At 58.3% G+C, this 26485-nt stretch overlaps 1 protein-coding gene across 2 annotated transcripts; it reads left to right on the forward strand.

The window, feature by feature from the left end:
• Window positions 1–164: 164 nt before the first annotated feature.
• On the forward strand, window positions 165–17134 carry HPN (hepsin). 2 transcript variants are annotated; one of them, XM_070498394.1, is made up of 13 exons: window positions 165–617; window positions 1005–1213; window positions 6347–6448; window positions 6534–6575; window positions 11972–12101; window positions 12168–12290; window positions 12430–12470; window positions 12763–12928; window positions 13031–13221; window positions 15842–15937; window positions 16126–16268; window positions 16411–16575; window positions 16788–17134. In XM_070498394.1, exons 2-13 carry the CDS (start codon window positions 1198–1200, stop codon window positions 16824–16826), a joined length of 1254 nt encoding a protein of 417 aa, XP_070354495.1. In that variant the 5' UTR covers window positions 165–617; window positions 1005–1197; the 3' UTR covers window positions 16827–17134. The 2 variants fall into 2 exon arrangements, with proteins under 2 accessions (XP_070354495.1, XP_014693689.1); XM_014838203.3 differs by having other exon boundaries at window positions 471–617; window positions 1144–1213.
• The last annotated feature ends 9351 nt before the right edge of the window (window positions 17135–26485 follow it).

Raw genomic sequence — 26485 nt, forward strand, 5'->3', positions numbered from 1 at the left:
GGGAGGGGGCAGAGTTGGGGCAGGAAGGGCCCGCAATTAGGCAGGGCAGGGCTGCCTCGTTCAGGAGCTGGACAGGGGTGCAGGAAAGGGCAGGGGCAGTGGTGGGCCTGGGGCTGGGCAGGGGTGCCGGGAGGGGTAGTGTGGACAAGGACAGAGTTCGGCCTGCACTGGGGCAGGGTAGGGGCTAGGCAGGGGGCAGGAGAGGTGGCAGGGGCAGCTGGGGCCCTCCCTGAGGTCCCATCCTTCAGTCCTTACACGCAGCCTGTTCTGTCTCCTGGAACCCCTGCCCCTGCTCCCTCCTCCCCTCACACGGCCTCACCTGGGCCCCCTCCAGCCAGAGGCGAGGCAGGTTGCTGGGCCGGCCCAGTCCAGCCCCTGCAAACCCTACCCCTCCAGCCAGGTGGCCTGCGATGCTGCCAATCCCTTCGCCCGGCCCCTGCCCGCCCCTTCCCCGCCTCTGGCCCAGCCTCCTCCTCCTCAGGTGAGGCAGCCAGGCCTAGCAGGCCCCACGCCGCTCCGGCCGCCGCTGCGGGGCCACCATGCTCCTGCCCAGGCCTGGAGACTGACCCCAAGGCGGCACCACCTCTCAGCTCCGCCCCCACCTGCCGGACCCCAGGGTAAGGACCAGGGCCCTCAATTACAGTCCCCAGGATGTGGGTCCCCTCACTCCCACCCAACCTAGAGCCCACCTCCCAATCAAGGGGCCCTGGGGGACCTCAAGAGTGGAGTCTCTGACTTCTCTCCAGGGACCTTGGAGCTGTGGCCCTTCTTCAGACTCAGAGATTGGGCCCCAGTCTCCTCCGCCCTCAGACCCAGGAGTCCAGCCCCCAGCCCCTTCTCCCCAGGACCCAGAAATCCAGGCCCCCGGCTCTCTCTTCCCTCGAACCCAGGAGTTCAGACCCTCAGTCCCTGCCTCCCCCAGGCCCAAGCACGGGCGCCCCAGTCCTGCAAATCCAGGTGTCTCCTGGCCGCTGGTCAGACACTGACCCCATCCTTGAACCCAGCCCAATCTGCGTCCGTGATCATGGCGTGCGCTGGCTGGGGCCCAGTCCCTGCAGCCTCCCTGGATGGGCGCCTGGGACTGGGGGCACCCGGGCTGGGCTGGCCCCCCCGGGCCCTGCCTCCCCGTTCGTCTCCCCACAGGGCCCGCCCCGGCCCAGGAGGTCAGCCGGGGAATCATTAACAAGAGGCCGTGACATGGCGGAGAAGGAGGGTGAGTCCCCCTTCCCTGATCCCCAACTTTGGCTCTGCCTGCACCCCTCCCTCCATGCTCTCTTCCCCACCCTCCACCCCCTTGGAGCCCCCTCTCTCTCACAGCCCTCCTGGGCCCCTCCCCACCCCCTTCTGAAGCCGCCCCCACCTGTTAACTATTAACCAAATCTGCGGGGCTGCGCCACCACCTGCCTCCCTGCTGCCCCTTATGACTTTCCTGGCTCCTTGCCTCAGTTTCCCCTCGCCCCCCAGTGAGTTCTCAGCTAACCCTGGGCCTGTCATCTGTGTAGGGCCAAGGTGGGGAGACTAGCTATCATGGTTAAGGATGCAGAGTCGGGAGTCGAATGCACGGGCCTGTGTTTGAATCGGCATCTGCCGCTCTTTTGCTGTGTGACCTTGTGCAAGGGACGTTACTTCTCTGGGCTTTGATTCCCCCTGAGTCAAGCGTGGAACCTAATGCTACCTACCTACCCACGTGAGGTTGTTGGGAGTGTAGGACATACACAAGGCACCAACATGGGGCTTAGCACGTAGGACACATGCCAAGGTCCAGAGCCGTCATGACGGGTTGGCTGCCTGGGGGTCCCAGGGACCCAAGACCCCCAGCGACTCCAGGCATTCCTCCTGCTTCCTCGCATTGTGGGCAGAAGAGCAGAGGGAGGACTTTGGACCTGGCCAGGGTAGATGGAGAGGGAGAGACGGCAGAGAAACCACCCAGCAGGACGGGGAAGCGCCGGCCGAGGGGCTGGCACTCAGGACTCCTGGCGGCTGTGCTGGGGGCTCCAGGCAGCCTGGCTCCCTCCCAGCCTCTCCCACACCTGGGAGCCAGCTGGAGGGGCCCACTGAGAGGTGGCCTTTCCTTCCTCCCTCCCCAGCTGGGGCTGCCTCCCTCTCTTCTTCCTGGAACCAGGCTAGCTGGGTTCGTTCCCAGGCTGTAGCACTTTCTAGCTGTGAGGCCCTGGGCAAGCAGCTCCCCTCTCTGGGCCTCAGTTTCTTCATCTGTAAAATGGAGATGGTCCTGGTGCACCTTGTGGGGTGGCGTGAGGATTTAAATGCCACGTAGGCAGGAGGCGCTGAGCGTGTGAGCTGAAATGACCAGCGTGGACCGCTGGCCTCCTGGGATCTCAGCAGTTACCAAATCAGCCCTCAAGCCACTCAGCTGTGGCTGAGCGAACCCAGGCTCCCGCGGGCTCGGGAGGAGCCACTGTGCCCTTGCTCAGCAGGTGGCTGGCCGGGCCCTGCACCGTCGGGATGACTTCTTCCTCGAGCCGACCGAAGGGAGTCACCAGGGCTGAGGGCTGTGGGTGAATGAATGAGGGAGGAGAAGCCGAGCAGGCCCAGAGGATGGCCAGAGGCAGTCTGGGCACAGAGAGAACCGAGGCAGAGTGGGCGCCAGTGCATCCCCAGGCAGCTCGGCCCAGTCTCGGGGGGTGGGGGGGGGGTGGTCCAACCCGGACAGATGCTTACTTGATGGTGACCCGGGGTAGGTGGCTGCACCTGTCTGGGCCTCCTTCCCTCCTCTGTAAACTGGGATGATGATAACAATGCCTTCATCATCAACAGTTGCAAGGATTTCAGGAAACCGCAGGAGAGGTGGGACAGGCTGAGTCGGCCTGCTAGGATTCTAGGAGCTGTTGCTGCTGCGGCGGCTGCTGGTTTGAGTCAGTGTTGTGCTGGGGGAGTCTGCCCTAGGCCAGGCGGGGGCCCTGGGACTGGAGGAAGTTCTATCTGAGTTGATACTCAGGATGGGCATGGGCTAGGGAGGGCGTGCCGGGTGGAGGGAAGAGCGTGGCTGAGGTGGGAGGGTGGGGGGTGATGCACTGCCAGTGTGCAGGGGCGCAGAGGCACTCTGGGTGTGTCTGGAGGTGAAGCTGGAAATGGAGCTGGGAGATGAGAGGTGTGCAGGCTGGACCTGGTCTGCTGGGATGGCCGAGAGGTTGGCCAGGCCCTGCAGTGCTGGGTGTCTCCACAAGAGGGTGCTGGAGGTCACGCTGTGTTTCTTCCTCTAATGTGTGTCTGTGTTTTATGGGTTCTGTGGTTTGGCTGCTTTTTGGAAACTCTCTCGGGGGGTCTGGTAATGACTTTGGGGAAGCATGTTCAGCCCCCGAATCGCTAACAGCCATGCTTGTATCCTTAGACTGTCCTGGGGACTCTGGGGGCTCACAGGGGATTCTGGGTAAAGAAGGGACAGGTTGGATTTGGTGTTTAGGAGGATCCCCCAGGCATCCGTGGAGATGCTGGACCGCAGGGAGGACTGAGCCCAGGGGTGGATGGGGCTGGGGGCAGGGAAGCACAGGGGACAGGAGGCACTGGCGAGGCCTGCAGGCCGTGGAGCTGGCAAGCTGTGGGGGAGGGAGGCATCCTGCACATGAGGGACGGTGCTGAGGATGGGGGCCTCTGAGACTGAACCTAGCACCTGGGGAGACATTGAGACCAGATGGGACCTGGGGGGCGTGAAGGACCTAGGGGATTCCAGGGGGAGGCATCTAAGAGGCTGCCGGACCCCTGATCCGGGACTAAGGGGCCAGGACCAGGGCTGGAGACAGAAAAGGGAAACTGAGGCTGTGGAGGTGGGTGAGACAGACTTGGGTGGGAGGAGGCCTGGAGGGCGGGGGCCATGGCCCGCCCTGTGAACTCCAGATTTCAGGCAGTGGGTGGAGGCTCAGGAGACGGGGAAGGGACATCAGGTGCAGGTGGTATCCCAGAAGTCAAACGAGGAGAGCCTTTCCTTCAGGGAGCTGGAGTCGTGCGATGAGGACCGAGACACGGAGCTATCAACCGAGGGCAGTTTTAGAGACAGGAGCCGAAGACGTCCCTTGGGGGGTGTTGGCAGCCGATCGGTGGGGGCAGCAGACCTGTCGTGTGGGAAGAGATGGGTGGCCCCTGGAGGAGCGGGGTCTCGAGGAGAAGTCGGGGCGCTGGCTTGCTGAGCACAGAGGCCTCTCGCTCCTGAGGACTCACGGCGAGGATGCTGTCCCTCTCAGAGTGAGGGCGCCTCCTGTCTCACCAGAGGCACTGGCTTTGGGGTCCCCTGAACCAGAGGGCATGGAAGGCAGTTCTTCCTCTGCCCTGGGAGACGGGTGGTGATGCCTCCCGCCCCAGCAGACGCACCAGAGCCTCCAGGCTGGGCTGAGCAGCCGAGGGGAGCCAGACCTCCCACTGACCTGGAAGGTGGCTGGGGCGGAGCTGGGGTGGGACTGCCGGCCTTTTCTTGTGATGGAGGGTCAGCCAAGGGGGGCTGGGCTGGTCCGGCTCCCTGGGGCCTCTCTGGGGGGATGGACTGCTCTCTAGTGCCTTGACGGGAGCTGCGGGGCTCTCAAGTCCTTGAGACACCCAGACACTGGCCATCCAGGAGGCTCCTGGGCCACTCCCACTCCATTCCGGGTGCTGGCTGGCCTGTGACCACCAGCTGTCCTCCCACGACACAGAGGGGAGAGCTGGGAGCTCCTGCAGCCCTGGGGGGCCCTGCAGATGCCAAGGGCAGTGGAGCGCGTACCAGGCCCGCTGAGGCTTTGAGCAGCCTTATCTCTTTGGGCCCTGGACAATCCCCAGAGAACGGGTTGGCTTTTACTCCCCAGGGGCCCCGTTGAGCTGGGAATGAAATCCCTCTTCTCCTTGGGCCCAGGCCTCCCCAGCCGGCCCAGCCTTGGCCCCCCTGGCCTTCCCCAAGCTTACGCTGTTCTGGCCACGTCAACGGCTTCGCTCGCCCTCTGACAACCTGTGCTCGTTCTGGCCTCCCTCCTTGCCTGTGCTGCCCCCTCTGCCCATGGTCTTTGCATGGCTGGCCTCGCCCTTCAGGCCCCAGCTCAGAAGTCACTTCTTGGGAGGCTCTCCCTGAGCCCCATGCGGATGCCACCCCGGCCCCGACCTGCGTTATTTTCATAGACTTTGCCACAATCTGGAAGTTACCAAGTTCATTTACTCATTTCCTTATCTACATCCCTACCTTGCCTTACACACCTGAGACCTGTGAGAACCGCAGCTCATCCATCTTGTTTGGGGTGTGTCCCCGGAGCCTGGAATGGAGCCAGGTGCACAGCAGATGCGCCGTAAGACCGTGAATGAATAAAGCTCCACTTTACCCATGAGAAAACTGCGGCCCAGAGAGAGGAAGGCCCTTGCCCAGGACCACACAGCTCTAATGATTTTGCAAGCATTATCTCGAACCTGCTGTGTGCCCGGCCTACAGCACAGAGAGGGGTAGGGCGGCTCTGTGGTTATGCACCTGGGCCCCGGGCTCCTGCGCTCAGCCCTGCCTCTTCCTGGCTAAGTTGCCCTGGGCATGCGACTCCATTCTCTGTGCCTCAGTTTCCCCCGTCTGAAAAATAAGACTCATAACTGAGACAGGAGCTGAATGTATTAATGCATCAGGGCGGCGTAGACACAGCGCGAGCCTCTGAGCAGAGCTTGGTGATGATGAGGATGATGATTTTTATTATTTAAAAGAACTTTAAAGTATTGCATTTAGGGATGAGTGCTAGGTGGATGCCCATTAAGTAGATGAGGAAGCTGAGGCTCAGAGAGGCGATGCCACCTGCCCAAGGCCCCACCCAACAAAAGGTAAGGCCAGTATTTTTAAGTGAGGCTCACAAATTCCACACTTAGGCCCCCAACCTCCAGAGGCAGATTTGACCTTGGAGCGGGGTCCTGTGGGAGAAGTCTGGTTTGGAGGTTCCCCGGGGACAGAGGGTCTGGAACAGCAGGGAGAAGTGAGGCAGTGAGGAAATGCTGAACAGCAGGGAAGAGAGCTGCCAAGAGGGCGAAGGTCAGGGGTCATAGCCCCCAAGAGGCTTGGAGAAGCCCTGGGAAAGTGGGCAGAAGTGAGAGGTCCAAGAAAAGATGGCATAGTGTGATGAGAGAGATACAGAAGCGTGGTATCACTGGGGAGGAAAGATCCCGTAAGTGCAGGCAGGGAGGGTGGCAGCCGTCCCGGCCACACCCCTTCCCAGCTGGAACCCTTAGGGAGCTGGACACCTGGTCGTCCACACTGCAGGGAAGGAAACTGGGCCCAGGCCATGGCAGGCTTAGGCTTTTGCCTAGTCAAGCCTGGGGGGCAGGGCAGAGCTGGCCTCGTGCCGAGACCCTGCTGCGGAGAGAATAGGCCTGGTGGGACCCAGCATGCTGTCTGTTGCAGGTGGCCGGACTGTCCCATGCTGCTCCGGACCCAAGGTGGCAGCTTTCACTGCGGGGACCCTACTGCTCCTGACAGGCATCGGGGCGGCGTCCTGGGCCATTGGTGAGCGTGGCCCCCTGCCCATCTGGCCTCCTGGGGCCCCTGCTGCCCCCCGGCCTGCCCGCCCTCACCTCTGCCTTCTCTGCAGTGACCCTTCTGCTCAGGAGTGATCAGGAGCCGCTGTATCCAGGTGAGCAAGGCCGGCTGGGGCTGTCTGGGGCGTCCTGGAGGCGACTGTGCCTGGGGGCGCTGCTTGGGGCAGGATCCTTTGAAGCGATGAACAGATACAGACATGCTGGTAATAGCGCACGCGCTTGCATCCAGCTGCCCGCTCTGGCCCAGGCGTTGTTCTAAGCTCTTCACTTGTCTCACCTGGTGTTTTTCACACTCTATGCGTGTTCCCCGTTATTGCGTCATGAAATTAGGGAGTTGAAAACCACATTTTTAAAAGTATGAAATAGATTAGAAAATGTCAGAGTGCCTCTCGCTCTGTGAGTAAAAGCTTTGTTAAGCTTTGCTTCTGTTTGATGAGGGTGGCAGTCTTATTCTCTCCATTTTACACATGGGGAAACTGAGGCTCAGAGCAATGTGATGGTTTGCCCCAGAGAACAGAAGTTCAGGGCTACGTGATAATGTAAAAATGTGTTACTTACTGTGGGGCGTGGTCAAACAGGTTTGAGAGGTGCTGTGTGAACTCGGCGAAACTTCTAGCTCTCCTGGGGGGGTAGCTGCTATTATTACCCCCATTTACAGATGTGGAAAGTGAGAACAGGCAGCTGGGAAACGCTGGGGCTGGGAGCAGCTCTTAGCCTTGCCTGGTGGGGATGTGTCTGCAGGCAGGTGGAATGAGTGACCACACTAGTAAAAAGGTGCAGAAACGAACTGTGGAATGAATGAATGAATCTTCCCAAATTCAAGCTCCCAGCTGCCGTTCTGCGGCCCGGGGCAGCAGGAGGAAAGGGGAACTTGGGTGATGGAATGGATTTTGCACTCCCACAAGCCTCATCAATTCCGTAAAGGATTGGGCTCACCTTAGAAGAAAGGGAAGTGTGGACGAGGAAAGCTGCCCTCAGTGTCAGCCCTCGTGGGCGCACTGAGAGAGCGTTTCCACGTGCCGGGCACATCAGTTCATTCAGTCCTCCCACCAGCCCATTTCAGGAGGGGAACACTGAGGCGCCACAGGCCAAGGGACTGACCGCAGGTCACAGAGCCATGCGTGACAGGTCTGGGATCTGAACCCAGCGGCACGGATCCAGCCCTTGTGTAGAGCTGCCACACTGTTGTTTCTCAAGAAAAAGTCAAGAGAGTTGCCATAGTGATGGCTAACGTGTGCCAGGCCCTGTCCGTAGCCTTTGCGCAGTGGCCCTGGGAAGCTGGGGCTGTTGTCATCACCCCACTTTGCAGCTGCAGGAAGCTGAGCCCAGTGGAGGGAGCTGACTTGCCTGAGACCACGTGTGGAGTAAGTGGCGGGGCAGAGGGCTCACGCCTGCCGGCAGCCACCCCGGGGCTCCCCACTGCCTCTGGGCTGAAGTTGCAGCCCCTGGTGGGCTCCGCGGCTCCCAGGCTGTGGGCCCCCCTCTGCGCCCACCTCATGCTGGCTCCCGGCGCCCTCCAGGCTCCAGCTCATGGGCCCTCTCATGCCCTGAGGGACCCTCCTGGCTCGCAGCCTTTGCTCTTGCCTGTTGGCACTCCCGCCCCAGGCAGGATGCGGTTCTGCACGTCCTTGCTGAGCCTGAGGCCTGTCCTGCCCTCCGAGTTGCAGCATCCTCTTCTGAAGCTGGGTGGGACTTGGAGGAGATGCCCTCAGCCAGATCCTGAAACCTTGACTTTCGTGTCTCACCCTTCGGGCTCTAACTTTCCTGAGCAAGGCCTTCCTGTTCCCCAGACTCGGTGCTCCCTCCCACACCCTGTCGCTGGCGTCCCTGAACCCCTACCGCTTCCCCAACTCGGGGAAGCTCCACTCTACTCTGACTGCATCTGTCTCTCCCTGATGCGTGAATTTCCCAGGGGCACTGCCCCAGACAGTGTCTGTGGCGTAGTAAGTGCTCAGGACTCTGTGCTTAAGGAAGAAGCAGGAAGACAAATCCGGGCATGACGTAACTTGTCCCCAGCCTCCAGTGGGACAGTAACGAACCCACGATTCCCACTAGCTCTCGCCGACCCCGGCGCCCTTCCCCTCAGTTACACGTGGGTTTTTCCAAAACGTTGGGAAATTACAAAACAAACAACAGCAACCACAAAACTATATCCCCACCTCATTTCTCGGGGATTTTCACACCTCTAAATATATCAGATGATTTGGTAAGCAAACAAGGTGACCCAGAGCACTCTTCTTGCATTGCTTAAAATAATGCAAACAAGAATAAAGAGTTTAAAAGCGAGGAGCAATGGCACAGAATGTGGCTTTAAAAGTAATTGGAGGGGGCATTTGACATCCCCTCCCCCTGCCACCTCCCCCAACATACATCCACAGAGTGATCGTTTTTTCCTAAGACCTCACACTTTCTGGAAGTCATATTTCTGGAGCCCTTCTTTAGAAGTCATTTTTTTTTTCTTTTGAGGAAGATTAGCCCTGAGCTAACTATTGCCAACCCTCCTCTTTTTGCTGAGGAAGCTGGCCCTGAGCTAACATCCATGCCCATCTTCCTCTCCTTTATACGTGGGACGCCTACCACAGCATGGCTTTTGCCAAGCAGTGCCATGTCCGCACCCGGGATCCAAACCGGTGTACCCCGGGCTGCCGAAGCGGGACGTGCGAACTTAACCACTGCGCCACCGGGCCGGCCCCAGAAGTAGTTTTAAAATGAGAATTCATGCCCACCCCTAGGTGGAATTTCAAACCTGGGTCTTGGTCTTGGGACTCAGGCAGTGGTAGGGACCACCCAGGAGAGGTGCCAGGCATCCCCTGCCCCACCCTGGAGCAGGAGGCCATAGTTACGACAGGCCAGCCAGGAAGCTCTTAGTCTGGGCCGTGGGTGGGTGTGTTCAGGCTGGGGACGGGGAAGGGGCAGGGCGTGTGCAGGTCGGGGGACCTGGGCTCTGAGCCCTATGCTCCTGGGCAAGTAACGCTCTCCAGGCTCGGTTCCCCATCTGCAAGATGGGCGTCGAGATGGCCTCCACTCCCCAGGGTGGCTGTGGGATTCTAAGAAGGACCCTCCAGATACGACACATAGTCGAGGCCAGCCCACTGCCGTCCCCAGGGAACACAGCCAGAGTTTTATGATAGCGCTGGTGTTTTTAACCCCCAGGAGGGAACGTGCCTTGAGAGGCTGTCTAGGGCGACGCTGAAAGCTTGGGGTTTGGAGTCACTCGGGCCTGATCCTCTCTCGCTGCCTCTGACTCCCTTGGTGATGCTGGGCAAGTCACCCCACTGCTCCAAGCTTCAGCTTCCCCATATGGAAATGGAATAACCTCTGTGGCCTCGGGGTGGTGGGCCCCGTCTTGGTTGATGGCGGGACAGGGAGAGCATGCAGCACGGCACTCGGCACACAGTAGGTCCTCAGCAGGCCAGGTTCTCCCTGGCAGCCTTGCCTCCCCTTGTCCAGATCTGCAGGGCGGCAGGAAGACCTCTCAGCTTGGGTGTGGCCTCGCCGGGTCCTTGCTAAGAGGATGCAAAAGCGAGTTTGCAGCAGACGCAGTTTTCTGGAATGTGCTCTCGGAACACCAGCCATGCAGGAGGCTCAGGAGAAAAGGACTCAGGAGTTCACAGCTGACCTTTCCCCAAGCCCGCTCCCTCCCTGCCTTGCCTATCCTGGTCAGTGTCAGGCCCGTCCTTCTAGTGGCTCCAGTCAAACACCTCGGATTGTCCTTGGCCCCTCTCTTTCCCTCACACGCACATCCAGTCTCTCAGCAAACCCCGTGGGCTCCACCCACAGCATCTATCCAGAATCTAATCTCTTCTCCCCACTGCCCCACCCTGGCCCGGCCTCCATCCTCTGCCTCCTGGACCATCACAGCAGCCCCCGCCCTGTCTCCCTGCTCCACCCCTGTCCCCTGCAGTCTGCTCCCCACGGCAGCCAGGAGCCGCCTGCAAACCTGAGTCAGGTCAGGGCCCTCCGGGCTCAGAGCCTCCCCTGGCTGCACTCACGCGGGGTAAAAGCAAAGTCCTCGTGTTCTGGTCTGTCTCCCGCCTCATGTCCGCTGGCTGCCTCTGCTCCAGGCTCCTTGCTGTTCCTCAAGCACCGCCCCCAGCCTTGGGATCTCTGCGGTTCTCTTGGCCTAGTTCTATGCTCCCTCCCATGTCTTCACCACTCTCTTTCTCACCTCCTTCAGATCTTTGTTTGGGTACCACCTTCTCGGGGAGGCTGTCGCTGCCCCCGTCAAGCCTGATTTCTCTCCCGGCCCCTTCTTCTCTTGTGACACGCCATATACTTTGCTTTGTCCTGGTCAATCTCCGTCTCACCTGTCGGCCCTCGAGCTCCACAGGGCGGAGGGTTTGTCTGACTCGTTCATTGCCCAGGATAGAGCCGGGCGTGTACAGAGTGTCTGGTAAATGAAATAATACACCTAAGGGCCGTGGCCAGCTGTGAACGAGGCTTGTCTGTCTGTCCGTCCGGCCAGGTGTGGGGAGCAGCCTAGGGGGAGCTGAGGGGAGGGTTGGCTCTCCACATGCCTAGCCCTAGGCAGGAGGGATCCCCCGTAGGCTCTCGCCAGCCCTCCTGTACATCTCTGCCCCGCCCCTGCTCAGTTTGGGATGTTGTGTTTGCTTGGGTGACTTTGTTATTGTTGTCTGTTTCCCCAGTTCTCAGACTTTGGCTTGGTGAGGGCATAGCCCAGGACTGTCTTGGTCATCTTTGTGTCCCCAGCATCACCCCACACCAGGGTGGGACTGGGCATGGAGTACGCGTCTATTTAATGCTTGTTGAATGAATGAATGAATGAAAACTGCATCCTCTGTTTGGAGAATTATCATGCACTTTCCTCCTATATTCAAGGCTCTGACAAGTCCTGCGGAAAACATAGCATTCTTTCCTTTTTTTGTTTTTTTTTTAAAGATTATAGGATATCTATTTAAATATTTTGGCAATCTGATGTATTAGTCAAGGGTCTTCAGGCTGCAAAAGACAAAAGGAAAAAAAATAAAGAAACTGGCTAAACAAAATGGGACGTGATTAACTTACATAATCAGATTCTAGGGGTTCTTCAAGCCTGACTCCACGAATGGGCTTTAAAAATGTTACCAGAAGTCTCCTGGCTTTTCTCCATGTTGGCTTATATTTCCCTCACGGGGGCAAAGATGGGCCCTGGCAGATCCAGCCTCCCACGCCATTCTCTTGGGAGCTGGGTTAAAACCGTTTCCCTCTTCCCAAATGTCCCAGCAAAGTTCCAGACTTACATGAGCAACCAGCTTAGGAAGCCCAGGGGCGAGTGGAAGTCCCCTGGCTCCCATGGGGCCAGCCAAAGTCCCAGGGCTGCCATTCAAGGGTCCACTGAGTCACGCACGTGCCCTTGCAGGTGCGATCACAGATGTGGGGACATGGGGTGCTCCAATCGGCCTGCAGGGACTCAGGCCCAGAGCCCCAGGCTGGAGAGCTGACCTGGAGGGGCTGGGGTGGGTGACCCGGCTGCGGTCCTGTTGTCCTGCAGTGCAGGTCAGCCCGGCGGACGCACGGCTCACGGTGTTTGATGAGACGGAAGGGACCTGGCGGCTGCTCTGCTCCTCGCGCTCCAACGCCAGGGTGGCAGGCCTCAGCTGCGAGGAGATGGGCTTCCTCAGGTACCGGGGTGCCCCGGGGGGGCGCAGGGGGGGTGGGAGGACAGGCCTGACCCCTGCCCCGCCCAGGGCGCTGGAGCACTCGGAGCTGGACGTGCGGACGGCGGGCGCCAACGGCACGTCGGGCTTCTTCTGCGTGGACGAGGGGAGGCTGCCCCACGCCCGGAGGCTGCTCGAGGTCATCTCCGTGTGGTGAGGAGGGCAGCCGGGGGGGGGGGCATATCCCGGGCCGCCAAGCCGCACCCTGCCTGCTGCCCTCGTTTTCCCTTTATCCGTCTTAACTGGTCCCACTTTTTGTTTCTCTGCATCTCCATCACTGTCTCCCTCGCAGTGACTGTCCCAGAGGCCATTTCCTGACTGCTCTCTGCCAAGGTGAGGCCCCGACACTCAGAACCTCCTCCTTAGACTCCCCAGGGCAAGACCACATCCCATCAGATGCCCCCAGGCAGGCCATATCCTCTAGATCCTATAAGGAGGGGCCTGTGTCATCCCAGACTCCCCAGGGCGGAGCCCTGTCCCCAGAGGTCCCCAAGGATGGGCCTACGTTCCCTCAGATCCCTCAGGCCAGGGTCGTGTCCTCTCACACTTCCCAGATTGGGGTGTGTCCTCACAGACCCCCGGGGGTCCCGGCATCCCCCACTGCCCCTGATGCCCCCTCCCACAGACTGTGGCCACAGGAAGCTGCCCGTAGACCGCATCGTGGGAGGCCAGGACACCAGCCTGGGCCGGTGGCCATGGCAAGTCAGTCTCCGCTACGACGGAGCGCACCTCTGTGGGGGGTCCCTGCTCTCCAAAGACTGGGTGCTGACAGCTGCCCACTGCTTCCCTGAGTGAGTGTCCCCCACGGCGCTGAGGGGGGCGGTGGCGGAGCGGCGAGGTGCGGGAGGCTGCGCCCAGGCAGACTGCCACCCTCCCGTCCTGTCCCCTGCTAGGCGGAACCGCGTCCTGTCCCGCTGGCGAGTGTTTGCAGGCGCCGTGGCCCAGGCCTCGCCCCACGGCCTGCAGCTGGGGATGCAGGCGGTGGTCTACCACGGGGCCTACCTCCCCTTTCGAGACCCCAGCAGCGAGGAGAACAGCAACGATATCGCCCTGGTCCGCCTCTCCAGCTCCCTGCCCCTCACAGGTGAGTCTGCGTCTTGGCCTGGGGACCCCAGAGGCTGGGAGGACGGAGGAGGGCACCGGGGGCTTAGACGCCGTGGGGAGAAAGAAGATGGTCTTGCGGGGCGTGAGCTGGGCAGCCGCTTCGGAAAACCATCTGACGGGTCCTCAACAAGGTGAGCGTGGAGCTCCCCCTGGACCCAGAAACTCCAGTCCTGGGGTGCGCGCCCAAAGTAGTGAAGACACGTATCCACACAAAAACTTATACTAGTGTTCACAGCAGCTTTATCCCGGTAGTCAGAGACGGAAACCGCCTGGTGTCCATCATCTGACACACGATGAACACGCTGTGGTTGATCCACACGATAGAGTAGTATTTGGGCCTAAAAAGGAATGAATTCTGATTCGTGATACACAATGGATGACCCTTGAAAACACTGTGCTGAGTGAAAGAAGCCACAATCTAGATGGTTCCATGGATATGAAATGTCCAGAGTAAGCAAATCTGTAGAGACAGGAAGTAGACTGTGGCTGCCAGGGGCTGGGTGGCATGGGGTCAGGTGTGATGGGGAGGTTGGGAGGTGAGAGGAAAGCATACAGGGTTTCTATTTGGGGTGACAAGAATGTTCTAGAAAGGACTGTGGTGGTGATCACCCCTTCCTATGGCCAGACATGCTCCTTAGCTATTATCTGTGAACCCACTAAAAACCATGGACTTGCAGAATTTAAGTGGGTGGATGGTAGGTATGTGAACTATATCTCAAAAAATCTGTTACCAAAAAAAAAGGTAATTTGGGGCCAGCCAAGTGGTGCAGCAGTTAAGTTCTCATGTTCCGCTTGGGTGGCCTGGGGTTCACCGGTTCAGATCCTGGGTACGGACATGGCACCGCTTGGTAAGCCATGCTGTGGCAGGTGTCCCACATATAAAGTAGAGGAAGATGGGCACGGATGTTAGCTCAGGGCCAGTCTTCCTCAGCAAAAAGAGGAGGATTGGCAGCAGATGTTAGCTCAGGGCTAATCTTCCTCAAAAAAAAAAAGTAATGAAAAATATTTTTAAACCTATGAAGGAATCTGAGGAAGCTGGGGGGCTCCCTCTGAACTCTCCACAAGAAAGACTCACTCGGGGGCCGATGTGCCTTTAACATTTCTCCAACGCACGACTTTTGGGTCAAAAGCAGGCCACAGTGTCATAATAATAATCAAAATAGTGGTGATGATGATGATAACCAAGTCGGAATGGTGACGGTGGTGAAATCATACAATAAGTGATTCCCACAGTGGTGAGGTGGCGCGCACCAGCGCCTGTGCTGTTCCCGGCGGTCCCCCGCGTGCGCTCCGTGGTCGTCAGCAGCCTGGGGGGGTGGCCCTCCTGTAGTCCTGTTTTCCCCTACAGGGAGAGGTCCCAACACGGAGAAGGCCAATGTGCCCCAAATTCCCGCAAGTGGCAAAGACGTGAGCCCCCGCGCCTGGCGCTGGAAGCTGCCTGTCACCCCAGGCTGTGCCACCTGGGAAGTCAGGACCATCCTGTGGTTGGCATTATACTTATTTTTATGGTTATTTTCTTTTTAATGATCCGTGAGACTGGTTTTCCGCTTAAGGGAGCCATACACCTTTTTCTTGAAAACAAAACAAACCCTTTTCTTTAGCGAAAAGAGCGAGGGGGTTAAAGACATTGAATAAGGAAGAGTCCATGGAAACACAGGTGGGTGGGGTGGGAGGGTTGGATCCGAGACACAGGGCCGAGGGGGTCACCACAGGCTTTGGGGCCAGATTCACGTCCTTGCCAGCTGTGTGATCTTGGGTGTGCGACTTTGCCTCTCCATGCCTCAGTTTCCCTCATCTGTTAAGTGACTTCCTACAGTTAGTGAGATGAGCAAAAGGGTGAATCTGAGCAAAGAGTTTAGAGCGGCGCCAGCACACAGTGAGACTCTGTTACTGTCAGTGGTCATGGCCATTGTTGTTTCCTATTATTACCAGATATGTGAGCACTTCCTGTCTGCCAGGCGTGGTGCTCAGAGCTTCACCAGTTTCCCACGACAGCCGCTGGGGGAGACGCTTCTTCTTCCCATTTTGCACCTGAGAGCCCTGAGGCTCAGGCAGTAAAGTCAGCAGCAGGCAGCAGGCAGGGCTGCCAGGATCCCTCGTGTGGGTTGTGCACTGCACAAGGGTGGCACGTCTCAGAGGTGCTTTCTCTCTGTGGTCGGTGTCGACTGTGTATTTATGATGGCGGTTTCTGGCAGCTGGAAGTCAAGTATCTCAAGATAGGGCGACTCTTTCCATTTCTCCTTAAGGCACCTCTAGGCGGGCGCGGCCCTGTGAGCCATGGGTAAGGACTCAAGCTTGTGAGCTGGGCCAACCCAGGGTCAGATTCTGACTCTGCCATTGACTTGTTATGGGGCTTTGGACAAGTGACTGGGCCTCATCTCCGCCCTATGTAAAATGGGCTAATCGTAGCCCGCCCCCCTGGGCTGATGGAGATGAGAGGAACTGACACAGGGAGCACCTGTGAGCTCAGTCGCCGGCAGCGTCTGCTGTGGTTGTTACGAAGAGCAGAGGAAAGGAGAGCCGGGGCGCTGGGGGCAGCTGGACAGAGGTTTGTCCTGGGGCCGCCGGCAGGGGCTGGACCGGCGTGGTGTCTCTCACAGAATACATCCAGCCCGTGTGCCTCCCGGCTGCCGGCCAGGCCCTGGTGGATGGCAAGATCTGCACGGTGACTGGCTGGGGCAACACGCAGTACTACGGTGAGTCCTGCCCCCCGGGACGCCACCAGAGGGAGACGCTGAGCCGGGCTGGGATGGGCAGTCTGGCTGGTGGAATGAATGCCTCTTGGCCCTGGGGCGTGGGGACACCAAGGAGCCCAGGGTGGGTGTGGGAGGGAGAGGGGGTGCGTGCTCCCCAGCTTCGGCCAGCCTTGCCCCCACACCCCCAGGCCAACAGGCTGGGGTGCTCCAGGAGGCCCGAGTGCCCATAATCAGCAATGATGTCTGCAACGGCCCCGACTTCTACGGGAACCAGATCAAGCCCAAGATGTTCTGCGCCGGCTACCCCGAGGGTGGCATTGACGCCTGTCAGGTGAGGGACCGTGTGGGGCAGCCCCGGCCCTGCCGCCCCGGGGATGGAGACCCAGGCAGTGGGCGGCCGGCTCCCTGTCTTGGCCCATGGCCGTCCGCAAGGGCCTCCTGGCCAGCCGTCTCGGCCTCCCCTCCCCCGCCAGGGCGACAGTGGTGGCCCCTTCGTGTGTGAGGACAGCATCTCTCGGACGCCACGTTGGCGGCTGTGCGGCATCGTGAGCTGGGGCACCGGCTGTGCCCTGGCCCAGAAGCCAGGCGTCTACACCAAAGTCAGTGACTTCCGAGAGTGGATCTTCCAGGCCATCAAGGTGAAAGTTGGGCTCGGGTGGGAGCCAGACGGGGGCAGTGTCGGGGACTCTCCTGGGGAAAGGCAGGCAGGGGCGTTCTGGAAACCGACGCTCGGGCCTAGAAGAGGGCGCCCCGGGAGCAGATGGATTTCAGAGGGCTTCTTGGTGGAGGGGAGTTGCGGGGCCCGGGGAGGCCTCTCAGACCTTGGAAGCCCCCAGTTGTCTTTCCCCAGACTCACTCCGAAGCCAGCGGCATGGTGACCCAGCTCTGACCCGTGGCTTCTCCTCGCTGTGCGTGCCTCCAGGGCCCGAATTGATCTAGGTGGCTCCAGCCCCACATGGTGGGGTCCACCCCGGGCCTGGGATGGAACATTATTCTTCTTGGGCCCAGCCCACAGGCCCAAGGATACCCTCCCTCCGGGGTCCTCTTGTCCATAGTGGCGGGCCCACTCAGCCCTGGGGCCACCCGAGCCTCACCCTCCTGACCCCCATGTAAATATTTTTCCACCATCTGGGGATCCCCATCTCGGTGCCCCTGATGACAGGATGCTCTTTAAATAATAAAAATGGTTTTGATTAATGTGGTCTCTGAATTTGTAAACGTAAGCAGCAATGAGGACATTTTGGGGGGAGGGAAGAGAAGAATTAGGGCCTGGCACAAATCAGGCAGGTGGCAGGATCCCTCGATTCCCACTGGCTTAAGAGAAGAGGTTTTAATTGGTTCACTTAACTGGAAATGCCCTGGAATATCGGCTTCAGGTACTGCTGGATCCAGCTGCTCAAATATTTTTCATCAGGACTGTGCCTCATTTCCTCTTTCAAATCTACTTTTCGCTGTGTCAGCTGCATTTCCAAGCAGCCTCTCCTACAACCAGAGACAGAGATGTCCCCTTCCCCACACCCTAGGCATATACGCCATGGACCATTTAGCAGCCCCAGTGAAAAGGGAATGCTTCTTTCTCAATAGCTACGGCAAAAGAAGTCCCAGGCCTAGCTCTCCTTGGACAGATTTGGGTCATGTGCTCCTGTCTCATCAAATCACCATGCACCTGATGCCTGGAGTTTGTGGAGAGGGGTGGTGAGACCCTCAAAGACCACATGACTTTGGGGGGGTTCCCCAAAGGGAAATGTGGTACTGTTGCCAGAAAAAATGGACATAGATGGGCAGTGAGAAGAAAAGACACCCACCTTGGGCCAACACAGGAAACAAGGCCCTGTGGGATGGAGACAGTGGCCCCAGGCCCTGTGAGCACAGCCTGAGACCCCCACCTCTGCCTCCATCTGGGCCCCACTCTTTCCCAGAGCATCCTCAGATCTTGTGGGGGCTCCGATGGCCACCAGGGGGCGCTGCTGCCCCTAAACTGGGAGAAACGCAGGTGTTTCCTGTCCAGCCTCCACCACGTGTTGCTGAAAACCAGATGGTCTTCGGGAAAACGCTCCCTGGGTGCCCCTTTCCCCTGCGTTGCCGTGATAAAAGTTGTAATGTGTCGCCCACCAACCACAAGCCCCCAGGCGATTTCCTAAAACATAAACAGACATAGGACAGCGCCTCTGACTATCTGTTTGGGAAAGGCGCCCACCACCGTCCCTGGACATGGCACCCTTAGCACAGTTGATCCCTTCCTTGGCCTCGTCTGAGTCAGGAGCACCCTGCCCCACGTCTCATTTGCAGGGCGCCACGCAGTTTTTCCAAAGGCCTGCGCGTGGCTGCGCTGTCCTAGCCATCCCCCCGAGATCTAACTGCAGGCTTGACTCATGCCTTGCTTTGTTAGAAGTGTTCTGAGTGACGGGGATGTGACTATAAGTTTTTCTTCATAACTGTTGGCTGAAATATGTACCGTACATGCGTTTTATGAAGTTCAGGGGCTCCAAGAGCACATGGCACACCCTGGGGGTTCTGAGCAGATAGGACCATGTCCCGGAGGGTCTGAGGGGACACAGCTCACCGTGTGAGGGGAGAGGGCCGATCTGAGCAGATATGAACTGCCCTGGGGGGACTGAAGAGGGCATGGCCGCACCCTGGGGCATCTGAGGGGATGCAGCCCTACTCTAGGGGACCTGGCGGAATTTGGACATTAAAAGCCGATAGGTGGTCTCCTGGGAAAATGTCACCCCTGGGGCCACCCTGGATAATGCCAGCATTACTGCTCTTTTGAAGAAGGGGGCGGGGGGGGGGCGGTGGACACTGTGATTCACCCAGCAGCCATCCACCAGTTCCCTTTGTTTGTTGCTAGGGGTCTGGGAGCCTCAGTTTCTCCTCCTGCTCCCACCAACCTTGCCACCCACCCAAAGGAGCCACACAGATATTAGAAAAATAATAATAACACTCCTGGGGTTGCTTTGATGTCCTGCCAAGATCTTAGTCTCCAGAGAGACCGAGTATCAAACCTCGTTCTTCCGTGTCATCGCTGTGCGGCTCCGAGCCAGAAGCACTTGGCCCATCTTCTCTGAAAAATGTAACCACATCAGGACACGAGCAGGCTCTGCGTTTATGGTTGGTGCTTCTATCCGGACACTCACTTTCAAAGATAGAAAGCCCTCTGGACGCCACTTGGAGCGGAAAGCTTGGCGTGGTCTCCGGCTGGCGGCCGCCCAGTCGCGTTGCAGGAGGAACGGCCGGGAACCCTCCCACGGTGTTTATTCCACAAGTAAAACGTGGCCGGGATGGACAGTGACTGTGACAGCCATTGATTTTATGTTCAGAAAGAATTATTGCGAACGTTCAAATAGTGGTAAGTAGGGAAATGGGTTCTAGTTTCTGCAGAAAGAGCCGTGCTATTTGAGGCCCGTGGTTATTTGGGGAGCGGCTGTTTCGGTTCTCGCTGCACAGAGACCACCCCGCTCAGCGGTGGGGAGAGCTCGTGGGGTCTGCAGCTCCGATGGGTGGGGAGCAGCACGGACAGCTTGTCTCTGCTCCCGATGTCCAGCCCTCCGCCGGAAGACCTAAAAGGTGGGGTGACTCGGTGGACAGGGGCTGCACTGGGAGCCTTCTCTATTCCCGCACCTGGCGCCCGGGCTGGAGTGGCCCCGAGGCTGGGCTCAGCTGGGACCACCGGCTCCTTGTCTGTCCAATGGCTTGCGCTTCCTCCAGGCGTGGCTGCCTCAGGACATTTGGACTTCCTCCTAGAGGCTCAGAGTGAGCATCCCAGCAAACGCGGCCTCGTCCACCACAGCCTCACTTCTGCTTGACTCTATCGGTTGAACAGTCCCAAACCTGCCCAAGGAGAAGCGACAGACACAGACCCCACCTCTCGGCCTGTTGATGGGCTTTGGGGCCGTGTTTCAGAACTGCCACAGGAGGCTACAGATGGCGGGAGCACAAAATGACCCCTCGTGAGAGTGTTCAGCCTGAGAGATTTGCCTGCTCTAATTGGGGATGATAAAATTGTGACAGTCATAAATTTTTAATACATTTTCAGGGTTGTTTTTATCTCTCAGAAGTTCATTCTAAGATGACAATCAGCTTTGGGCATATCTTGATTTTTTTCTTTTAATTTTTATTGAGATTATGATAGGTGACAATCTTGTGAAATTTCAGTTGTATGTTATTGTCTGTCAGTCGTGTTGTAGGTGCAACCCTTCACCCTTTGTGCCCACCCCCCACCCCGCCTTTCCCCTGGTATCCACTAACCTGTTCTCTTTGTCCACATATTTAAATTCCTCATATGAGTGGAATCATACAGAGATTGTCCTTCTCTAACTGGCTCATTTCACTTAACATAATTCCCTCAAGGTCCACCCATGTTGTTGCAAATGGGACGATTTTGTTCTTTTTTATGGCTGAGTAGTATTCCATTGTATATATATACCACATCTTCTTTATCCATTCGTCTGTTGATGGGCACTTAGGTTGCTTCCACGTCTTGGCTATTGTAAATAATGCTGCAATAAACATTGGGGTGCATGGGACTTTTGGAATTGCTGACTTCAAGCACTCTGGATAGATACCCAGTAGTGGGATAGCTGGGTCGTATGGTAGTTCTATTTTTAATTTTTTGAGAAATCTCCGTACTGTTTTCCATAGTGGCTGCACCAGTTTGCATTCCCACCAGCAGTGTATGAGGGTTCCTTTTTCTCCACAACCTCTCCAACATTTGTTACTTTTTGTTTTGGTTATTTTTGCCATTCTAATGGGTGTAAGGTGATATCTTAGTGAGTTTTGATTTGCATTTCCCTGATGATGAGTGATGGTGAGCATCTTTTCATGTGTCTATTGGCCATCCGTATATCTTCTTTGGAGAAATGTCTGTTCATGTCTCTTGCCCATTTTTTGGCCAGGTTGTTTGATTTTTTGTTGTTGAGCTGTGTGAGTTCTTTATATATTATGGAAATTAACCCTTTGTCAGATATATGACTAGCAAATATTTTCTCCCAGTTAGTGGGCTGTTTTTTTGTTTCAATCCTGTTTTCCTTTGCCTTGAAGAAGCTCTTTAGTCTGATGAAGTCACATTTGTTTATTATTTCTATTGTTTCCCTTGTCTGAGAAGACATGGTGTCCAAAAAGATCCTTTTAATACTGATGTCAAAGAGTGTACTGCCTACGTTTTCTTCTAGAAGCCTTATGGTTTCAGGTCATATCTTTAGGTCTTGGACCCATTTTGAGTTTATTTTTGTGAATGGTGAAAAAGAATGGTCAATTTTCATTCTTTTACATGTGGCTGTCCAGTTTTCCCAGAACCACTTGTTGGGGCATATCTTGATTTTAACATTTGGCCAGAATACCTATTTGTTGCACCTCTAAATCCTAATGATTTTTATGAGGATAAGCACACCAATTTGAGCGCTTCCTTCATGCTGGGCACCATGGAGAGGTTCGTGTGTTCCCTCAGCGTTTCCCTACATTCGGACGTTAAAGTGTGGCTTTCCTAATTTCTACTATTGACTCCTTCATTCTACTGATATTTATTGAGCAAGCAATTATTAGGTGCCAGGCAGCACTGTTCTAAGCACTGGGGACACAGCTGGAGACCAAACAGACAACGTTCCTGTCCTCATGGGGCTGGAACAAATACCACCGGTAGCGCTTGGGTTATTGTTTTATTCACATCATCTCTTTCCCTTCCCTGTTTTTCCCTTTTTTTTTTTTGCTGAGGAAGAGTGGCCCTGAGCTAACATCTGTCCCCATCTTCCTCTATTTTATATGTGGGATGTCACCACAGCACAACTTGATGAGCAGTGTGTAGGTCCTTATCTGGGATCCAAACCAGTGAACCCCAGGCAGCCAAACGGAGTGTGCGAACTTAACCACTATGCCACCGGGCCGGCCCTGTATCTTTCTCTATTTTTGATCTTAGCCTTGATTTGAACAGTAAAATTAATGAAACTATGGGTTTCGTATGGCAGTGGCATATCTTTTTCAATATAAATAGAAGATATTAGATAGACAACCACCAGTAAAATAATGACGAGTGCTCCTTCGTTGCCCCCCTATACATTCCCAGGGTCTCCGTACCAGCGGCCTGTGGACACATTTTTGGAAACGCCTGTTGGGTCCTCATACAAACCAGGGAAAGGGGCTGTGAATCTGCGCATGGTGGCCCATCTGAGTGGGCTGTGACAGAATACTTCAGGGGAGGGTACTGAGCCCCCCACTGCCAGCCCCTCTCAGCTGACTGGGCTTGGACACTGCCCCTCAGGGGTTCCCTGGGCCCCCAGGAAGCCTGTGTCTCCAGATGCTGGGGTTGTTCTGGGATGGACATGGGAGGCCCTAACCAAGGATGCCTGAGTCAGGGAGGGTGAGGGGCCCCTCACTCACGCCGGAGGGAGAGGGGCCTGCACGTCAAACCATGGCTGGCCCAGCGCCACTCTGTCCCACCTAGTTGACCATATGAAAGGCTGGCTTGGGTTTAGGGAACCAGAGCAGTGCCTTGGGGACCCCCACTTTGAAGATGGAGTCCCCACTGCCTAACTCTGCATGTCCTCTCCCAGGGCGGCCCCCACGATGTCCATGGGGCACTGTCTGCATCACTCCAGACGAATCTCTCTCTTGCCGGGATGTGCCCCTGTCATGCTCCCAAATGCCCAGCCATGAGCTCCTACCATAGCCTCCCCCACTGTTCTCTGCAGAGGCCCCTCTCGGCCCCTCGGCCGGCCTGCAGCCCCTGGATCTCCCCAGGTGCGCATCCTGACCACCTGCTTCGCACACGCTGGCTCGGGCCGCGGGAGGCTGCTGGAGAGAACGGGCCCCGGAAGGAGAGACTGTCTGCCTCGTGGGCTCTCCAGCAGCAGCAGAGCTCCAGGGTCCCCATCTGTGGGGTGCATGACGCATGCTCAGGCCTGCTAACGGGGTGGGGAGCTCCGCCCCGGCCCTGGCTGCCTGTGGTCGCCCTGCCCACTGGGAAAACCCTGGAGGAGCCTGTCTCCTCTCTCCCTGCTCGCCCCATGCTCCTCCACAGGCCCGGCCCAGCCTCAGCCAGACCGGCTGAGAACCAGGATCCTGGGGAGCTTCCCAGGCCCCTGCATCCCTGAACAATGGGCTAGTGGAGCTGATTACAGGCCCCCAGCCCCAACTTAGCCCCAGGTATAAACCAGTGCAGACAGCAGCACACGAGGCCACCATGGGGATGTGCTGGCTACTGCTGGTGTGTGAGTGGGATCGGGGGTCTGGAAGAGAGTCAGCTGTGGAGGACGGACCCCAGCCTTTAGCTCACACCCCTCCTTTCAGCCCTGCAGAACGAAGCGACCTGGAACGAGGGGCTCAGAGGTGAGGCTGGACATGCCCCATAGCCCGGTGAGGGGACAGGGCCATTGGGGCAGGCAGGGAGGGCCCTAGGAGTCTGGGGGTATGCAGCCTCACCCCAGAGAACCGTGGAGACCCCCTGCTCTTGGGGACTGAGGGGACATGACCTCTCCCTGGGGAGTTTGAGAGGACACAGCCCCAGCATGATGGGGCTGGGGAGCCTCAGTGGTCTTGGTGTCCCCAGCCTCACTCCTGTACCTCCACGGGCTGGAGCACGTGGATGAGACCCTCCCTGCAGAGGATGACGGCTTCTCCGAGGGGCTGCAGCTGCTGGAGCCCTTCACGCTCTTTGGGGTCACACACAGGACGGCCTTTGTGAGCCCTGACTCCGGACTGTGGGTCCCTGGGCCTCCCCTCCTCCTGACTGATCCTGTCCACATCTGCTCCTTCCTCCTTTGACCTGTGCCCTCCGTCCTTCTGGGTCCTGGGCCCTGTCCCTTCTCTGATACCTGACCTGATGACACCGCCCTGCCCAGCTCTTTCCCCCCATGGTCCCCAAGGTCTGCACCAATGGCTGGTGTCCCTAGGGGGGCCTGTGGCCCTGTTCACCCCCAGGCATTTCCCCCTAGGGATGGGCCAGGTCTTTGCGGCCCCGTTCTGGGTGGACGGGTCCACATTGAGCAGGGGCCACAGTAGTGCTAGCAGAGCTGCCGGCCGAAGATTTGGCCCCTGCCTTTCCCCACGCCCGTCCCCTGCCCCCAGTGCCCTGCTCGTGGCCACCTGGGACTGAATTCCCTCTTAGGGGCCCTTGGCCCCCAGGCGAGGAAGCAGGTGGGGGAGAGGGGCCCAGGATGGTCCAGCTCCCAAGGAAGAAGGGTCTGGTTCTGGGTAAGTGGGAGACACCGTGAGGGAGAGAGAGATAGAAGGAGAGAGCGAAGGACAAAAACAAGGGGGAGACGGAGAGAGATGGAGAGACAGACGGGAAACAGAGAGAAAGAGAGAGAGAGAGAGAGAGAAGGAGAGACACAGACTAGGAGAGAGACGGAGAAGACAGAGAGAGAGTGAGGGTAGGAGACAACCAGATGGAGAGACAGAAAAAGAGAAAGAAAAGGATAAACGGTTGGGGGCGGGGTGGGGGAGGCAGAAGAACAGAAATAGAAACAGGGAGAGGAGGGGAAGAGGGAGGCAGGCCGCACAGGCTCTGGTGGGCCGACCGGACCGCGGGCTGGGAAGACAGGAGAGCTGGGAAGCAGTGGAGCCCAGCGGGCAGTGGCCGCCAGGGGGCTCATGGGCGCCCCGGGCCAGGCCAGGACGCAGCCGCTCCGGCTGCGCTCCCCCACGTAGGTGAACACCTTCCAGGCGGTGCTGACCGTGGCCACCCGCGCCTCCTGGGCACTGTTTCTTTACAAGGACACCCTGTGGACCATGGGTGTGGCCAGCGGCGGGAGACGCGACAATGGCCTGGGGGGCATCGCGACCCAGGTGGGTGGGGAACCAGCAGAGGCTGCCCGGCATCCTCGGGGAGGTGAGGAGCCGGCCCGGCTGACCCTGTCCTCAATCACGCCTCAGGACGGCTTCAGTAGCGGCCGGCAGAGGGACAACTTCACCATCTCTGGCTCCAGGAGCCCCGACGTCCTGCGCAGACACGAGCAACATGGGCATCCCGGGGTCCTGGGCCTTCCGTACTGACTCCTTTGTGGTTCCCAGTGGCTGTGCCCCAACGGTGAGGTGGTGGGAGCCCCACCAGACCCGCCTGCCCCTGGGTCCAAGCTCTTTCCTCCTCTCAGACCAAGGGGTCCAGCCCATTCCATCCTCAGAGCCAGGAGTCCAGACCCCCAGTCCCTCCTCTCTCAGGACCTGGAGGCCAGGCCCCAGCCCCACTCTCTCCACAGCCCAGTTCCTGCCCTTGGTGCCTCATTCTGGAACAGCATGCCTGTAGCCACCACTGCAGCCGTGGCCAGGCAGGCCGGGTGCGCTGTGGCTGGAGGGCTCAGCAGTTGCACCTACACACCCCTTCCCACGCTGCCAGGCCCCTCCACGGCCCTCCTGCTGCCTGGGTGCCCTGGGCCACCTGCACACACTCCTGGGAAGGCAGCTGAGGCTCCAGCATTGCCACTTTGTCCTGGCCCTGCTTCCTGGCATCTGCGGGGAGGGGAGCTGGGCCCGGGAGCCCCGATGCCGGAGGCCCTACTGTGGCTGATGGTCCATGGCCAGGACATGGTGGTGAGACCTGAAGGCCCAACCGGACCCGTGATGGTGACCGAGGCTGGGCTGGGCTGGAGGGTGGAGCAGAGGTGGGGCACCCATGAGGGGAGAGGCAGAGTCAGAGGAACGGACGGTCATGGAGACCATCAGAGACCAGCAGGCAGAGACTCAGATGGCACATAGACAAGCAGGTGGAAAGAATGACAGGCAGAGAGATGGACAGGAAGACAGATCATCCGACAGATGGACAGAGAGACGAACAGGAAGATAGGATGGCTGGGCAAGTGGACAGGCAGATGGACAGGTTGACAGAGAAACAGAAAAGACAGAATGACATTGGGATGAACAGAAGAGGTGGAGAGACAGACGTCAGGGAGAAGATGGACAGGCGGACAAAGGGTGGGTGGGTGGTGAATCGCTTGGGGACTCACCTGAGGCAGGAGAGACGCAGCCCCCAAGGTCTGGTCCTGACCACAGGCCTCTCTGGCCCTCAGTGCAGGCCCCCGGCGCCTCCCTGTCTTCACCCCCCATCCTCTCGCCCTCACCCCTAGCAGCCGAGCACCCCGGGCCGGCTGCATCCCTGTGATCGTGAACCTGAAGGGCCATCTTACTCCCTGGTGCCCCTCTCCCTGAGGATCGGTTCACACCCCCCCCCCCCCTCAGAGCAAACCCCACCCTGGCTGCGATGTCTCGCTTCCTGTTTAAACCTGGGTGGGAGCCCTCTGTGGGCTCCCCACCCTCCCCGAGCCCCTCTGCCCTGCAGGCTGCCGCCTGGAAGCCGGCTGCGCTCTGGCTAAGCCCCACCCTGCCACTGTCCCTGGGTCTCACCCGCCTTATTGCCGTTCTCTCTGCTCCACGTGGATCAGTCGTTCTCAGAGCCGCGGACCGGCAGCAGCAGCAACTGGGGACCTGTTTGAAATGGAAGTTCTGGGGCCCAGCCCAGACCACCCCGGGTGGGACCCATGTCCGGTTACCAGCCCTTCCAGGACTCTCACGCACAGTGGTCTGAGCACCACTGACCTGAGTCCACACCGTCAGGTTGCCCCT

The sequence above is a fragment of the Equus asinus genome, chromosome 26 (assembly GCF_041296235.1).
Source record: "Equus asinus isolate D_3611 breed Donkey chromosome 26, EquAss-T2T_v2, whole genome shotgun sequence".
NCBI classification, from domain to species: Eukaryota; Metazoa; Chordata; class Mammalia; order Perissodactyla; family Equidae; genus Equus; species Equus asinus.